The sequence below is a fragment of the Pithys albifrons genome, chromosome 9 (assembly GCF_047495875.1).
Source record: "Pithys albifrons albifrons isolate INPA30051 chromosome 9, PitAlb_v1, whole genome shotgun sequence".
Lineage (NCBI taxonomy): Eukaryota > Metazoa > Chordata > Aves > Passeriformes > Thamnophilidae > Pithys > Pithys albifrons.
Window position 1 is genome coordinate 15,838,179 of NC_092466.1, and position 14,490 is coordinate 15,852,668.

General features: G+C 44.3%; 1 protein-coding gene across 1 annotated transcript in view; it reads right to left on the reverse strand.

Annotated features, from left to right (window-relative positions):
* ENTPD1 (ectonucleoside triphosphate diphosphohydrolase 1) overlaps positions 1 to 11,777 on the reverse strand; it is a 30,885-nt gene extending 19,108 nt beyond the window's left edge. Inside the window, exon 1 of the mRNA XM_071563888.1 lies at positions 11,588 to 11,777. Coding sequence (XP_071419989.1) covers positions 11,588 to 11,603 — 16 coding nt within the window. The 5' untranslated portion in view covers positions 11,604 to 11,777. The remainder of the gene's footprint in view (positions 1 to 11,587) is intronic.
* Between the last annotated feature and the right edge of the window lie 2,713 nt (positions 11,778 to 14,490).

Consider the following 14,490-nt stretch of genomic DNA (forward strand, 5'->3'; position numbering starts at 1 on the left):
TGACTGAACAGCCCCCAGGGATCTGCAGAGACTGGGCCCAGGACTGGGCCTGGCAAATGGACATCACAGCTCTGACTTCTCACTGCATTTCTCCCAAAGCAGTGAGAGCACCAGCTGCTCTCAGTTCCCAGCAAGGAGATGCAAGCAGAGAAGTCCAATGCTCTTCTGTAACACTCCGTCCAGGTTTCTATGCACTAGCCTGTGAGTCCAAAGATGCTTACTGGGACAGAGAAATCAACACTCTCCACTGTCAAAGCTAACAAAACAGAGGTTACTTCAGCTGATGAAGCAACAAGTTTGTGACATGGCTGCTACAGGAAAGAGGACAAATCTATAGCACAGAAAAGGGCCACCAGCTGGCTCTGCTAAGATGAACTCAGCCACCCAGCAGCAGGACTGGCCAGGACTCTGGGCCCATGCAAAAAGCAGCTGCAGGTCTGCTGCTTCCCTCCTGCCACTGTGTTTCCCAGCCTCTTTCAGCACTATTCTCCCTCTGATTTGGGGCAGAAAGTCCCAAACTCAATCTGGATCCCACCTTCCAGCCACAGGGTCTCCGACCCAGCTGCAGAGCTTGCAGCAAGTTGACATGAGCACACATTTTCCTCACATCTGCTGGAGCAGGGACATGGAAAAGGTTATTTATTAACATCTCCTGGACAAACGAGCAAGAAAAAACCCAAATCCATTTATAAATCAGCTAACAAGAAAACTTGTGACTCTAATGGTCTCCTTTGAAATTCCTTAAATGTGGCCTGAAGCTGCCCTGGCATCACTTCTTGTGATGCTGAATCAGCAGAACAGTTCTAGTTGTGCAGTAAATAGCCTGATAAGAGCAGAATTGACCCAAAGAAGAAAGCATTAACTTCTGACACATCCAGTTTTTCTTGGCTTCTGCTAGGATTCAAGGAGACTGATAGTGGTCAAATTTCTCACCACTAAATACCAATCAGTGACTCATGTTAGCATCTACCTCTGCAATCCAGAATACATGCTTCCCTCTGGGACAAGGTGGAGAAAGGATAACAACAGAAAACTCACGCAAAAGCCATCTGAAAGAAGAGCAGTCAGTGCTAGCTGAGCACTCATATAGGAGCATACCAATCTTGAATACTTTCCCAGACTTTGTCCTTTGATAACATTTCTCATGGGGGGAAAGGAGAACAAGAATAACAAAACACTGTTTTGTTTAACAGTTAGCCATAGCAGAGAAAAGCTGAGCTAAAGTTTCCAACAATTATCAGGACAAAATTCTAAATAAGACATGCAATGCACTGTTTTTGCATTTAAAACTGGCTGGATAGAAGTTCCATCATGTGGATTGAAAGCTGTATAATGAGCACAAGGCAATAATTTAATCAAGATGAAATGTTAGAACAACAGTATTAAAATACTCAGTATAGCAGTGATATGGATGAAGGAGCCAAGGCCTCAAGCAGAAGTGGCAAATTGTCTGTAATTATTGTGAGGAACTGTATGTCCAGGGAGGATACATAAAATAACATCCAAAATATCTATGGAAACCACTGTCTTACACAGGAAACAATAAAACTCAGAAAAAGACAAACAAGAGAAAAATAACTCCAAATTCAGATACTTGTAAGGACAACACCACTAATTGAAAGCAGGATTTGATCCCAAAGAGATGGGGGCTTATTTAAAGAGATGTGGAGTATCGAAATGAAGGCTAGAGGCTGAAGGAGAAATAGGAGCTGTACAGTAACTCTATGGGGCAGATGTAGGAGCCCTAGCTTTAAAGTCTGTTTATAAACTGGCTGGACTCCTATTGCACCCTTATTCAGATGACTCTCAGCAGTGGGTCTTTTCCTGGGTCACAACCTCCTCATCCTTTACACACAGGGGAAGGCAGCTTACTTTGGGTGGGAACGGTGAAGGCAAAAGGCTTTTGAGTACTTTCAGCTTTGCACTTCACATCACTGAAAGCAGCAGACAACTTTCCTTGCCCTCCTGTTTTGACTGATATTTTCATCCAGTATGTTTTTAGCCTTTAGAACCTCTTACAGATTAATTTAGACCTCATTATATTTTTGCACCATTCATCACACTCAAAAACCAGAAGCTTCTTAAACTGTGATTGGCTTACCAGTTACAAAAGAGAAAAAGATGTGAAAACTTTAAGAATAGCTTCGTTTAATGTAACTGTGATACAGCAAATTAAAGCAGAACAATGTGAGACCTTATGAAACAGGAAGATGATGTTTTGAAAAACTGTTTCAGTCACACTAATTTTCTCACCCACGCTCACTCACCCCGTACTCACAGGTACCAAGCTCACCCAGGGGCTCTGGCAGGATCCTGTGTGAGCTGAGAGCAAGCGTGCCAGACGGCAAGTCCTCACTGCACCTCTTGGGTTCCTCTTCACAGGCAAGCTACAAATTCTTGAGCAGGTCTTTTGCCATCTTCAGGAGCTAATGGTTTCTACAGTGTGATCCCTTTGCCTTGAAATCTCATTTACCTGGGACAGATGGCTGCTCAGTGCCTTTTTGTCCCCCTCATTTTGGGTACTTCAGCTCCCACTGTCTGTCTTCCTACTGAGAGAGGAGGAAAACCCACACACAGAGGGCTGCGAGCTTACTGTGACCCTTCTGTTACTGGAGCAGTCTTCTTCCCCAAGGAGTCATCTGCACAGAGGCTTTATCAGCACCCATGCCTTTTCTGTCAAGCCATCCATGTGAGGTTATCAGGGTGCAGGCTGCCAGACTTGTCACACATGCATTTTTCAGCATTTACCCAGTTTTACTGCAGTTGGTCATGTCCTTGCTTATCAATACAGACCATTCTTTTAACCCTTGATCTGTCGCTTCACACACACACATGCACACACATTTCCATTCACATTTCCTTCAGGCCCACTGCAGTATTTCTGCTTGTCTAGCTGCATGCCTACCTTATGCATGGTGTGCCAGAACCTTCACTTCACAGGCCATCATGACGGCTGGGAAAAGTTTTCCTTGGTTTGGTTAGGTTATAGCAACAGCAAAGTGAGTAGGTTTTAGCGCTGCTGTGGGTAACCATGAAGCTCAGAGCTTGTGGCACAGTACGCATGAGCACATCACCAGAGACAGTCTCCTGGAAGTGAAAGGATGTTGAAATCCTGAAGAGGAACAATGTAGCTGGTCCTCGGGTGCCACACCAGACTCGGCATGAAGGATTTTTAGTAGTTTACACCTAAGATCTCACTGACAAAGTTAAGAGCTGGAGCTGTCTTCAGTCTGTCATGTGCCGAGCAGCTACCTGTGACAGTACAGGGTGACACCATTGTCACCAGTGTCTGAGAGACCTGGTAGCATTCCTATACCCAGGCTCTCAGGCCAAGGCTGGCATTAACCTCAGCTTCTCCCACAAAGTTTCTGTGAGACAGGATAGCTGCAGTTACCCCATAGCAGAACCACAACACTCACAAGGAGGCTTTTGTGCACACACATTTTCTCATGCTCATGTCACAGTCCAGCCTTCTCCCAGCACAGAGGCACCAAGCAAGACTGGGACTCTGTCACTACTTTCCCACTATTCCCAGGCTTCCGTTGACTCTGTGGCTTTCTCAGCTGACTCCAGCTCTCAGCAGTGCTGTCTGTCCACAAAATATGGGAAACTAATACCAAAAAGGTAATGCTGAAGCCCACCATCATACTTCTGTCTGCTGGAATTCAGCCTTTCCCTAATAACAAATTGTAACATTTAAATTTGTCACAGTGCTTTTCACTCATATTGCCAAGGATTTTACAGAGGTGAGCACCATTAGTCCTATTTCCCCAGGCAATGAAAAAGCATAAGAGAATAGCACATGCCTGGTGCTCTGTCCTGTAGATCACCTCATCCACTTGTCTGGGCAACTCTCATGTACCAGGGCTCACAGCACGCTCCTTCCTGCAGAAAGGCAGAATTCCCAGGGTCCAGGGAAAGAGCAGCATGCTTTAGCTGCAACTACTCTTAAATTCATCTTCCATCATTTTGATATATTCTTTGATGTTCTGCCAGACTAACAACTAATTTGGAGATTAATGGTCTAGTAAAGTACACACATGACTCATGCTACAGTATCTACTCAGTTCAGCTACAACTTTAAAAACAGGGGATAAAAATTGAAAATGTCGTTTAGTTTAGGAGTAACAAGGTGAAAAAGAGAAACACAGGCAGTAGAGTCCTGTGGAGAAAAAAAGACCTTCCCTGTGTCTGCCTTCTGCAGTCTGACTTCAGGGATGGAGGAAGGAGAAACAAGCAGAGTTAAAAGAATTCATGGCTACATTATAAAGATGCTAGTAAACCTGAAGACGAACTGCTGTGCCACACCAAAGGTTCCCAAGATGTGTAAATTTATAGTTACCATCCCCTGAAAAATAAAGGGACAGAAGAGGTACTCCAAATCCCTATTTACATCGATTTCCAGCACGGCCTATGAGATCCAGCTAGCATTCTTGGAAACCAAGAGGCCACAACACTGGAAGGTCCTTAAATCGGTAGAGAAATTACTAGTCTCTGTAGCTGAGATATGCTTTGTAACCTAAAAAGCAACTGTAAAATTACTGTCTTTAACAAGGAGTTCATAGTGTGGGGCCAGGCTCCATTGTAAACCACTATTTTAAGATGAAGTGCAAGCGTTTAGCTTCACAGTCTGCTTAACTCCTCTGTTTGCTCTGCCACAAAAACGACTATCGTACCTCTGTCTTATGCCATAGCTCTACCTTTCAAATAAGGTCCTAATTCTCTTTGATTAATGACAGAATACATTCTAAACAACAATGCTGTAACATTCTTTTACTTTTTCTGCATGACTTTCATACTCTTAGTCACAACACTATTTCTAAGTTGTGTAAACAAGAGCCCGACCACTAGCTTTACCATAATGAAGTTCTTTTCAGCTTCCCCTGTTTTCATAGTTATTGCAGTCTCAAAGCTGATAAACAGTAAGCATCCAGTATTATTTCAGGAAAGTGGAACTAAACATATAGAAGTTTTGGATTAACTTACTGGGCACATTCAATGCAAGATAAAATTGTAGATTTCTAGTTCATTTCCCATAAAGCAGCTGGAGTGAGCAGCCAAGGGCTGATTGTGTCCAAGAGCAGATGTTCTCCCTGGCAAGAGCCACCTCCTCCCATTCTGGCAAAGATCAGGTAGCAGGGAGGAACAGTTTTCAGCAGAGTAACAAATGTCACTCTGTTAACCTGTCCCCACCACCAAACCCGCAACCCACATCAGAGCTCCATCTCCTGCCTTGCTGCATGCCTTCTCTCTGGGCTCGGCCATGCACTCTGGATGTTTCCATCCCATCAGCTGTATTGGAGGGTCTCCAAATTCCCTCTGTCCCTCACTTTTGGAGGTGCCAACTTTTTCTTGCAACAAGCCAGGGAGAAAGGTGCAGAGGCTTCTGCCTTCCCTGCCCCCAGCTGCAGTGTCTCTTCTGGTGAACGTTAGAAACCACAGCAGCTGAGGCGGCCGTTCCACCGTCTTGCATTCAAGACTGTGACAGTGCTGTGAACCAGCTGAGGGGTTGTAGTGGTTTCTGCCTCCCGAACTGCTGACTCACCTTTTCCAGCCAGCACACGGAGCTCAAAGGCCAGTGATGGTTTGAGTTTTGTCTTAAAGATTGCAGATAGTTAATGAAAACACAAGCTAACTCTCATTCCATTGTAAAAATAGGTCCACTTTCTTTGCATCCTCTCCTTTAAGAATGATCTGGCATTCACCATCATAGGTGATCAGGGCCAAGACTCTCAGGAGGATAAGAAACAAAGGGGAAAATACAAATCAAGCTAAGAGCCTTTAACTTCTACTTAAGCAAAATAAAAGTGTTTGCTCAAAGGTGCAAGTCCCATCCTGTAAATTCTTCAGCTACCACAAAAGGGTTACTTTTCAGTCAGAAGAGATGTACCATACAGCTGGATGAAGGTCACAAGGGAACATGGGACAGCATGGGCCAGACTGGTGGGTCAGACTGATGGGATGCATGTCTTCTCATATCAGAAACTTAATTCCTGTGTTGACATCACAAGGCGAATGTGAAAGGCAATGTGAAGGCAGACAGTGAAGCAGCTCTGCAGATCCCCAAAGAAAGCTCTTCCCAAGCTAGAAGGGACAAATATGGGCCCCAAAGGGTTCAGACAAGAACTATAACAGGCATAGTTGTAAGCACTGCTGGTGATAGCTAAGCACCAACAGAGTAGTGACAGCAATGACCATTACACTGCCTGCATCACCCCTGAGTGTGAACAGCCAGCGCAGCAGTAGGGACAGAGGGATAAGGAGCCCAAAGAGCAGGCTGAGAAACAGATCCTTCCAGCATTTTCCACATTTGGGGGCAGCAAATGCACGAGAGGATGTGAGCAGATGAATTTGTTCAGTGTGCACTTAGCCAACTCTGTTCCCTTCCATCTGGTCTCACACTTTTTCCCTCATTTCTTGATTTGTGCTGCTAATGTAGCACTGTTTCAGAGCACAGGGCAGTTTTGTGTCTTTCCTTGTGTTGCAGTGAAGATTCCACCTCCCCATCCCCCACACCCCTGCAATAAATTTCATCCAAGTGACTTTTATACTTACCCTCCTTCTGTTCTCTAACTTGGGCTAGTGTTGGTTTTCAAGTTAGACAAGCTGAAAGTTACTGCAGAATAAAAAGAACAAGGCTAGGGAAGGACAGGTGCCTTTTCAGTTCTCTTTTAGCAGAGGTGTAAAGATGTCTTAGGAAAAGGAGTGTGACCAAAAGTCATACTTTTGAACTATACTAAGCTGTTTTTGCAACTTATGAAAAACCAAAAAGATTGTAAATTATTGTAGCTTCTGTAAACCTTCAATTTTCGGGTGCCCAGCCTCTTAAATTTATTCTTTCTCCTCTGGAATTCCTTGAAGGTTTTCTATATGCTTCTGGTAAGTATAAGTCAAGAGGCAAACAAGAAACTTACTGCAGTGGTTACAATAAGGTTGACTAGAGGACAACTTTCTCCTATGGCAATGCAGCTGGGCACTAAAAACTGTGAGTTATGGCTATCCCAGATACATATATGTGTATTTATAGACATACACACACACACCTTTGTGTATTTATTTCTGGACAACATTGTCAGGAATTCTTTCTGGTCTATTCAGAGTTTGAATGTCCAATTTTCCTCCCAAAGTCACATTGGCTGTGCTTTTACAAGCTTGGCTTGAAGCCTTTTATTTGCTCTTTATGTTTCCAACCACTCTTGGCTTCTTTAGACTTTTTCCTTTGACTTAATTGGTATTTGTACTGGTCTTCCTAGCATTGACAAACTCCATCTGTAAATCAGCAATGATTTTATACTTTTTAGATCATTATTGAAAATGTCTAATGCCATTGGGTCTCTTGCAGAATACCTCTGAAAACACAGCTGTTTAGTGATTATTTCCTTTGATAAATATTTTTGAGGTCTGTTGCTAATCAGGTCTTAATACACTAGCTCATTTTTTGCTAGAGAGCCATAGAGAGACTTTTGTAATCAGAACAACATGGGAAATTCATCTATTATGAAGAAGTTTAAACATGGAAGATATTCATATTTACTGCTTCCAACCACGATTGGTAATCTATGAAAAATAGAACAAGTGCAAATAATTATTTGGAAAATAAAGGACCAGTGCCTTCCCAGACGTACACTTATAATCCAACTCATGGCTATAAAAAAAGCAACCAGGGAAGTTAGTTCTTCCAGTTCCTGTTTTGTATAGTAGTTCCTAACTATTGGAGAAGTCAGGCTTTAGAAGTCCCTTAACTTAGAGCCAAGATTTATTTAATGGTCACTACATTTTTAAGAATACTTATTTTTTTCTAGAACTTCGATGAGTGATAACATGCATTAGACAAAATGCACAACCTGTTTTCCCAAATGGGAATCACACCAGTGCTCGTGTGACATCTATTTTTTTCAGTCAGCTGACTTACTGTGTAAACAGAAGAGCCTTCATGTAAGCAAAGACAAATTAAAAGACCTACCAGCACTTTAAATCCTTCCCACCACCCCTTCTTACAAATGCATTCTCTAGCCAAGTTCCAAACCCAAAAGAAACATAATCCTTGAAGTTCTTGCAGACTCTTAAAGGTGGGACTATCTCCATTCTAGGATGCAGATTAATATGCTCCCTTTGAGGGGACTATATGAAAGCAAGTTTGCTTCCATTTGGGATGAGTAATTTCCTTTTCAATGCATATTTAATTTCAAATTGTTGTGAAACTTCATTGCCCCCCAAAATGTTAATCTACAAAACAAGCTAGGTAGTTATAATACATCCATGAAATATTCCTTCATATGAGAATTAATTTTCTTCCCCTCAAATTTGAAAAAGTATTTAACCAACACTTTTCTGATTTTTTTTTCCTGCATCATCATTAAAATCTTACCCTGTCCATCTCCATAATGATTACACAATTACTAGATATACATTATTTTGTTCCTAAGACACACAAAGTGCTTCCTTTGAATTGTGCTTGGTCCTGCTAAATTTAGATTTTCCCCTGACATCTTTATTTTCGTAAATAATCTTCCCCAATTTACAGTCTGTATTTTCCATCAGATGTTCTCCAATTTCTCTTTCTCCACTTCCTTTCCATATACATGTGATAACTTCTACTTGCTGCCTTCGCTGCCTGAATGAGCAAGTCAAAGTTATCCTCATTGTTGATTTTGAAGTGCTGGTCAGTAAGTTTTCTTTAAATCTGTGATTTTCTATTCACATTCCTTTACTTTTTTCCCCCATCAGATTTTGTTTGATTACTTGCATGGTGGAACAACCCATAGAGAGTGGTCATCTGACAGTGATTAATTCATCATGTGTATAAAGCGCTCCAAATCAGAGTTACTACTTTAGTACCTTCTGTGTTAAAATAAATATATTTTATAAGGTCTACTGATTTTCTAGTGCTGTATACATGAGATCATATCATGCTTTCCCCAGACTGAAGCACAGCTATATATTTTTCAATAACATGTATTTTTCAGGCTGTCATGCTTTCTGCCCAAGATGGTATTCACACTGATCACTGATGAAACCTGTTGCTCTGTAGCATCCCAAACAGAATTTCTTCTTTGGCCATGTTAACATATTAATTCAAATATCAAAGCAGAGATGACAGCATCAAAATTTAAAATCACGCTTCCTAAAACTGAATAGTAGAGTTTGAAATCTGTTTTTACAGTCCTCATGGACATGTACGTATGTATGTATGGCCAGACTTCACAAACAAAGATTTTGGGAAGGGCTCTCCCCACGTGGATGTGCCCTTCGAGCCAGCACAGTGGACTTTTTTAGGTGAGGCACAGCATGCACAGAACTGGCCCCACTGTTTAAGTCCTAAGGTCCATCTGCCATGGCCAAGCAAGCTTGGACAGTGACATCGAAGTCCTCGGGACTGTCTACAGCACCCGGTACTTACCGGGGCTGACCTTGCTTAGCATCTGAGATCTGAGGGGACTGGATCGCAGGGAGGAATTTAACTACCAGGGGATGGTCCCCACTGAGACTCAAACTCAGGTCCTTGGGATTCAGAGTCCAGAGTGCTCTTCTTTTCACCACGGGACTGCTGCTCCTCATGAACAAGGCTCACAGGAAACACATCTCTTACTGAAACACTCTCTAATAATTCCTTTTTGATGAAAGGACATGGCCTGGGTGTGCATTTGTGCCTCATTTCAAGCTGGAAACTTTCCTGATACCTGATAGATACCGCCTGTCCTGGATTCCCCTGTGTTGAACCCATTGACTGCTGCCTCTGTAAGAGATACTGCTAGAGGAGTTCTCACAACCAGTGTCGTGTTTTCTTCTCCCACACATGAAATGCAGTTTCTTGCTATTTATTGCACTTATTTTCTTTAGGCTCTTGCAAGACCTGGGCACTTTGCAGGTTGGCCCATTCTGACACTATCACTGTCTCCTCTGCAATTGGCCTGAGCATTGTCAGTTTTCTTCACTTTCCTTCAGTCTCTTTAAAATTCCACTTTCTAAAAGAAGGCTTATTTGATCCTCTTTGCTAAATCAGTTCTCATTATCTAAGTTCCCTGTGGTTCCTCACTCAGTAGAGAAGAAATCTCCGTTCACACATTGTATTTTATTTTTGGAATGAAGCTTTCTTTTAAAAGACTGGTTTCAAAGCTATTCTTATCTCCCTCCTTGGCAGAGGCAAATTACCTCTAAATATTTTCAGCTTCACTCATGACTGCATAAACTAAAGATCTAGACTTCTCCTCCTGCCATACTTTGTTTTAAATTTTGATGTAAGTCAGACTGAGAAAATGCTTCTTCTCCTCAAATGCCAGTCATTACATTCTATGAAGTTAAAACCTTGGAGAGGTCTAGTTTACCATTTTGTTTATTCGGGGGGGGGGGGGGTGGGGGGATAACACGTTTTGTTTCCCTGTTGTCATAACAATGATAAATTAGAGACTTCCACCTGGTACTGAACAAGAAACTATCAAAACTACTTCTCACTCAATTTAAAGGCTAATTTTCCGCCCAGATATTTTTCCAGTTTGCTGCTTCTTGCCTATTTGTCTGAGTTCCTGCTTTGTGTTTGAAAGCCCCGCAGAGCACAGTGCTGCCAGCAGTACAGAAAGACGGACCGTAGTGCAGAAGGCGCTGTAAACAGAGGGTAAAGCACCCAGATAGACAAAAGCTGATACTAAACTAGGAAATGTTCCTGACAAACGTTAAGTGTGACTAGTGCTGCTACGTGCACCATGTCAGCTGATTATAAAAGGCAAAGCTTAGTGCAAGACGTATCTTCTAAAAAATCACGATGCAATAGAGCTATCGCCGGATCCCTCCTCCAATCTCCAGGACTGCAGTTAAGGCCAGAAGGCTACCAGGCTGCCGAGTGGCAAATCCTCCTTTCTGAGCCCACGCACCAAGAGCCCCTCGTACCCCCCACAGCATTGTTTCCAGCCTCAGAGATATTGCTTCCCACGGCTGGCAGTTTCCTAAAGCCAACACTTCCACTGAGTTTTTGCAGTTCCCTCCCCGTCCCCTTCGCCCTAGGAGAGCGTCCCCGGCCCCGCGGGCGGCGCCGACGGCAGCCGGGACTCTCAGTCGGCTCTTCTCCACCGCGAGGAGGGAATCCCTCGCACTGACGCCGCAAACTTCTGGCAGACGCCGGCGCGGGGCCCCCGCTCCCGCCCGCCCCACTGCACCTCCCGGAGACCCGCCAGCTTGTGGGCACCTCCGGCTCCCTTCAAGCAGCCGCGGGCCCCCACCCGGGCACCCAAGTCACAACTGGGCATTGTCCCTCCACAAGCGACCAGGAGGCCAGGGGCTGGAAGATGATGTCAGCCGGGGGCGGACTGCGGCAAGGCTGCGCCCACCCCGGCAAGCCCCCGCCGCGGAGCCCTCGCCCACCACCGGCAGCGCTCCGCGGGCGCGGAGGGAGGGATGCGCCGCCCGGGGATGCCGCAGCCGCAGCTCCCGCCTGGCTGGCACATCCGAAGGAGCTTATGTTCAGCCTTCCCCAAGCGCCGGCTGCGGGATGCCGCCACACTGGGGGTTCCCCTCCGAGCCTCGCCACCCTCCCGCGACCCTCGTCGGGGGTGAGCGCTGCCTTTGGAGACCAGCGGTTCGCTTCTGTCCTTACCCTTTGGCTCGTCCATCAGTGCCGATGCTCACTCCCTCCTCCCTCGCTGCCCCCACTCTTCCTCTCTCAGCCTCCGCCGGCTCCGAGCTGCCTTACTGAGAGGTGCTCATGAAAATGGGCTGTGTGGTCCATGGCTGTGGGAGGGGTTTAACTCTACATGGCTCAGTCCAGGCTGTCCAGCTCTCCTCAAACAGATTACCTCAATGCTGCCGCGTTACCAGCACCTCGGGCTTATCCGCCGGGTCAGGGGGTCACGCCCGGCCGGGGCAGCGGTGCGCGCCCGCGACTACACGAGGGAGCGGCCCCTGGCTCCGTGCTCTGGAGCAGGACCGCATCCCGGGCCAGGGCCAGGGGCTAGATGGCATTGTTGCTGCAGAGAGAAAGTCTTTTGTTAGGTTGTTTGTGGTAGGGGGGTGGGGTGGGGTTGGTGGGTTTTGCTTTTCTTAATTGACAAAAGACTGAGGAGATAACCTCCACATGAGAGACATACACAAGAACTGCCCAGAGCAGAGATGACCTTCCTTGTTTTCAGATATGACGTCCAGCCCACAGGAAAGAACCCCAACCAAATCATGAAAGGAGACAGTGCTGTAAAGCTGACAATACTGTAAAGCTGCTCAAAAGTAATCTCTTGCACCTACCCACAGAGTGAGCTCACATCTCTTGCAGCATCTCCTGGGGAACATCAGGAAAGAGCCAATTTTAGACTACTTGCCTGGAAGGCCTGGAGGGACCCTGCCCTCCACCACTTTTCATCCCTGATGGACTCCATGCAAATAAGAAATACAGGCCAGTGCTAGAAGAGTCTCAGCAACTTTTCTCCATAGTTTCTGACTTTCGGTCCCATCCCAGGCACCACAAGTGCCCCCAACCTCCTGCCTACAGATTTGTCAGCCTTCCACTCCAAAGGAAGTTGCCAACCACCACGGCTCTTTTGCTTCCTTCTCAGACCGGTGAACACCACCTTCCTTCCCAGCATCTTCATTCCCCGCTACTCATCTAGAGGGTGAAGCCACTGTAGTACAGGCTACCAGCACCTGCAGCCAGCTGCTATGCTCTGTGCCAGAATCTGCTCTCCTTTCAGAGGTGTCACTTTTGCTTTCTCTTTGCTGCTGGACAAATAAGTTCTACCTACCACCAACTTCCAGAGTTCTTGCCCCACAAGGAGGCAGGAAGAGCAGGATCTTGTGCTAGGACTTGGAGAATCACACCTGGACATGGGCTTTCAAATCCCTTCCATTATTGCAGCCCTGTCACAAAGACCAGTTCTTTCTCCTTCACAAATAAATGTTAACCTGGCCCATGTTATTCCACCTGATAACATAATCTTTCTGGGAACAGGAAAGCTTAATCAAAATTTAAAAAAATTAAAACAATATACATAATTAAGGCTTTAGTGAATAGTTTCTTTCTGAATTACTATTAGTTTTGGTTCAAAAGCTCAAGAAGAAGTGTTTGTCATCTTATTGAGAAAAATTGGCCTGAGAAGCACAAGAGAGAACTGACCTTACCTGCAATGATATTGCAACAACATTTTTAAAGGGTTTAACACGGCAGAGGTAATTTTGTTAGTCACCTTGAAACATCAATTTTTTAAAAAGTAAGAGTGCAGTTGATAAAATGCTTAGTTAATAAATGCAACTTAAAAAGTCCTCACTGTAGTAAATATCAACTGCTTGGATGTATCAGTAAGAAATATTTTTTTTTCACTGATAAAATTAAAACACTGCTTATGTACCAGTCACATGCTGATAACTGTAAAGAATACTTGCCAGTAGAGTATTGTCACAGTAAATAAACCATATATATAAAAATACCACATTATGAAATAAATTAAACCTAACTGAACGGTAGTTTAAAAAAATAGTTGGAATTTAGGACTGATTTTTCAAATGCTGTGCTCAGACCCACTGCCTCTAGAGGTAGAAACTCAAGAAGATGAGTCAGCTGGGCTTATGAAAGAGTTCACCTACGAAGTGAGGAGTCCAAATTTAACAAGCAGAAGGTCTATACAGGCCCCCCCTTAGAGAAATAGAGACATGACTTCACACCATGTTGAACACCTCTTAGAATGCCCAAGCTGGTGTATTTCAAGTCCTTTAAAATTGTGTATGTACCTGACAAACCACAATATGATCCTTCTATCAATCTGCCAGTGATAGGTTTTGTGTTTTGATTTTTTTTTCCTAAAGAAGTTCAGTTTCAAACTGAGACAAATGAAACCTTTATGGGGAAGGATGATACATTATTAGTCAGTGGATCATGAAAAAAACACACAGTGCTGGTTTTGCACAAGAGGAAGTTGTTACCTGGAGCATAAGGGCCCTGTGGGAAAGGGTTGCTATCTATTCCCTGTAGCTTTGTGAATGACTTGGATGTTTTCAGGTGTAGTAGATTTCTGTGTTGAAGACAATCTACTTTAAGTGATGGAGTGATAAATACATGAATAGTATTTTCACAGCTACAAGATCAGTGAATAGCATTACACACTATTCTGCAGCCACTAAGTTTAGGTGTAAGAGACAGTGATGAAACACTTTTCCCACCCTCTGTCACAACCTAAAGGAAAGGGTGGACTTTGTAGCCTTATGTGACATAAGATGCAGAGTTCCCCTTCAACAGAGGGTTAGATCCAGATTTTCCAGAGCAGTTTGGTTCTGTCTGCTGATTCTCTTTCTTTTGGACAAACCCCTGCCTGCAATCCACAAACCAGCAAAAGGCTATAGGCGGTTTCTGCGACATAGTCATTTCCATAAGAAAACAAAATAAGGAAAAAAAAAGTAGCCCGGAGGCAGGCATTTGTACTCAGATAAGGCTCCAGACAGTGTGAGGAGGAAGCTTGAAAACACAAATAAAAAGAGGAAACCAGAGAACTCAGGATGTAGTTTCCACATGTCTTGAGC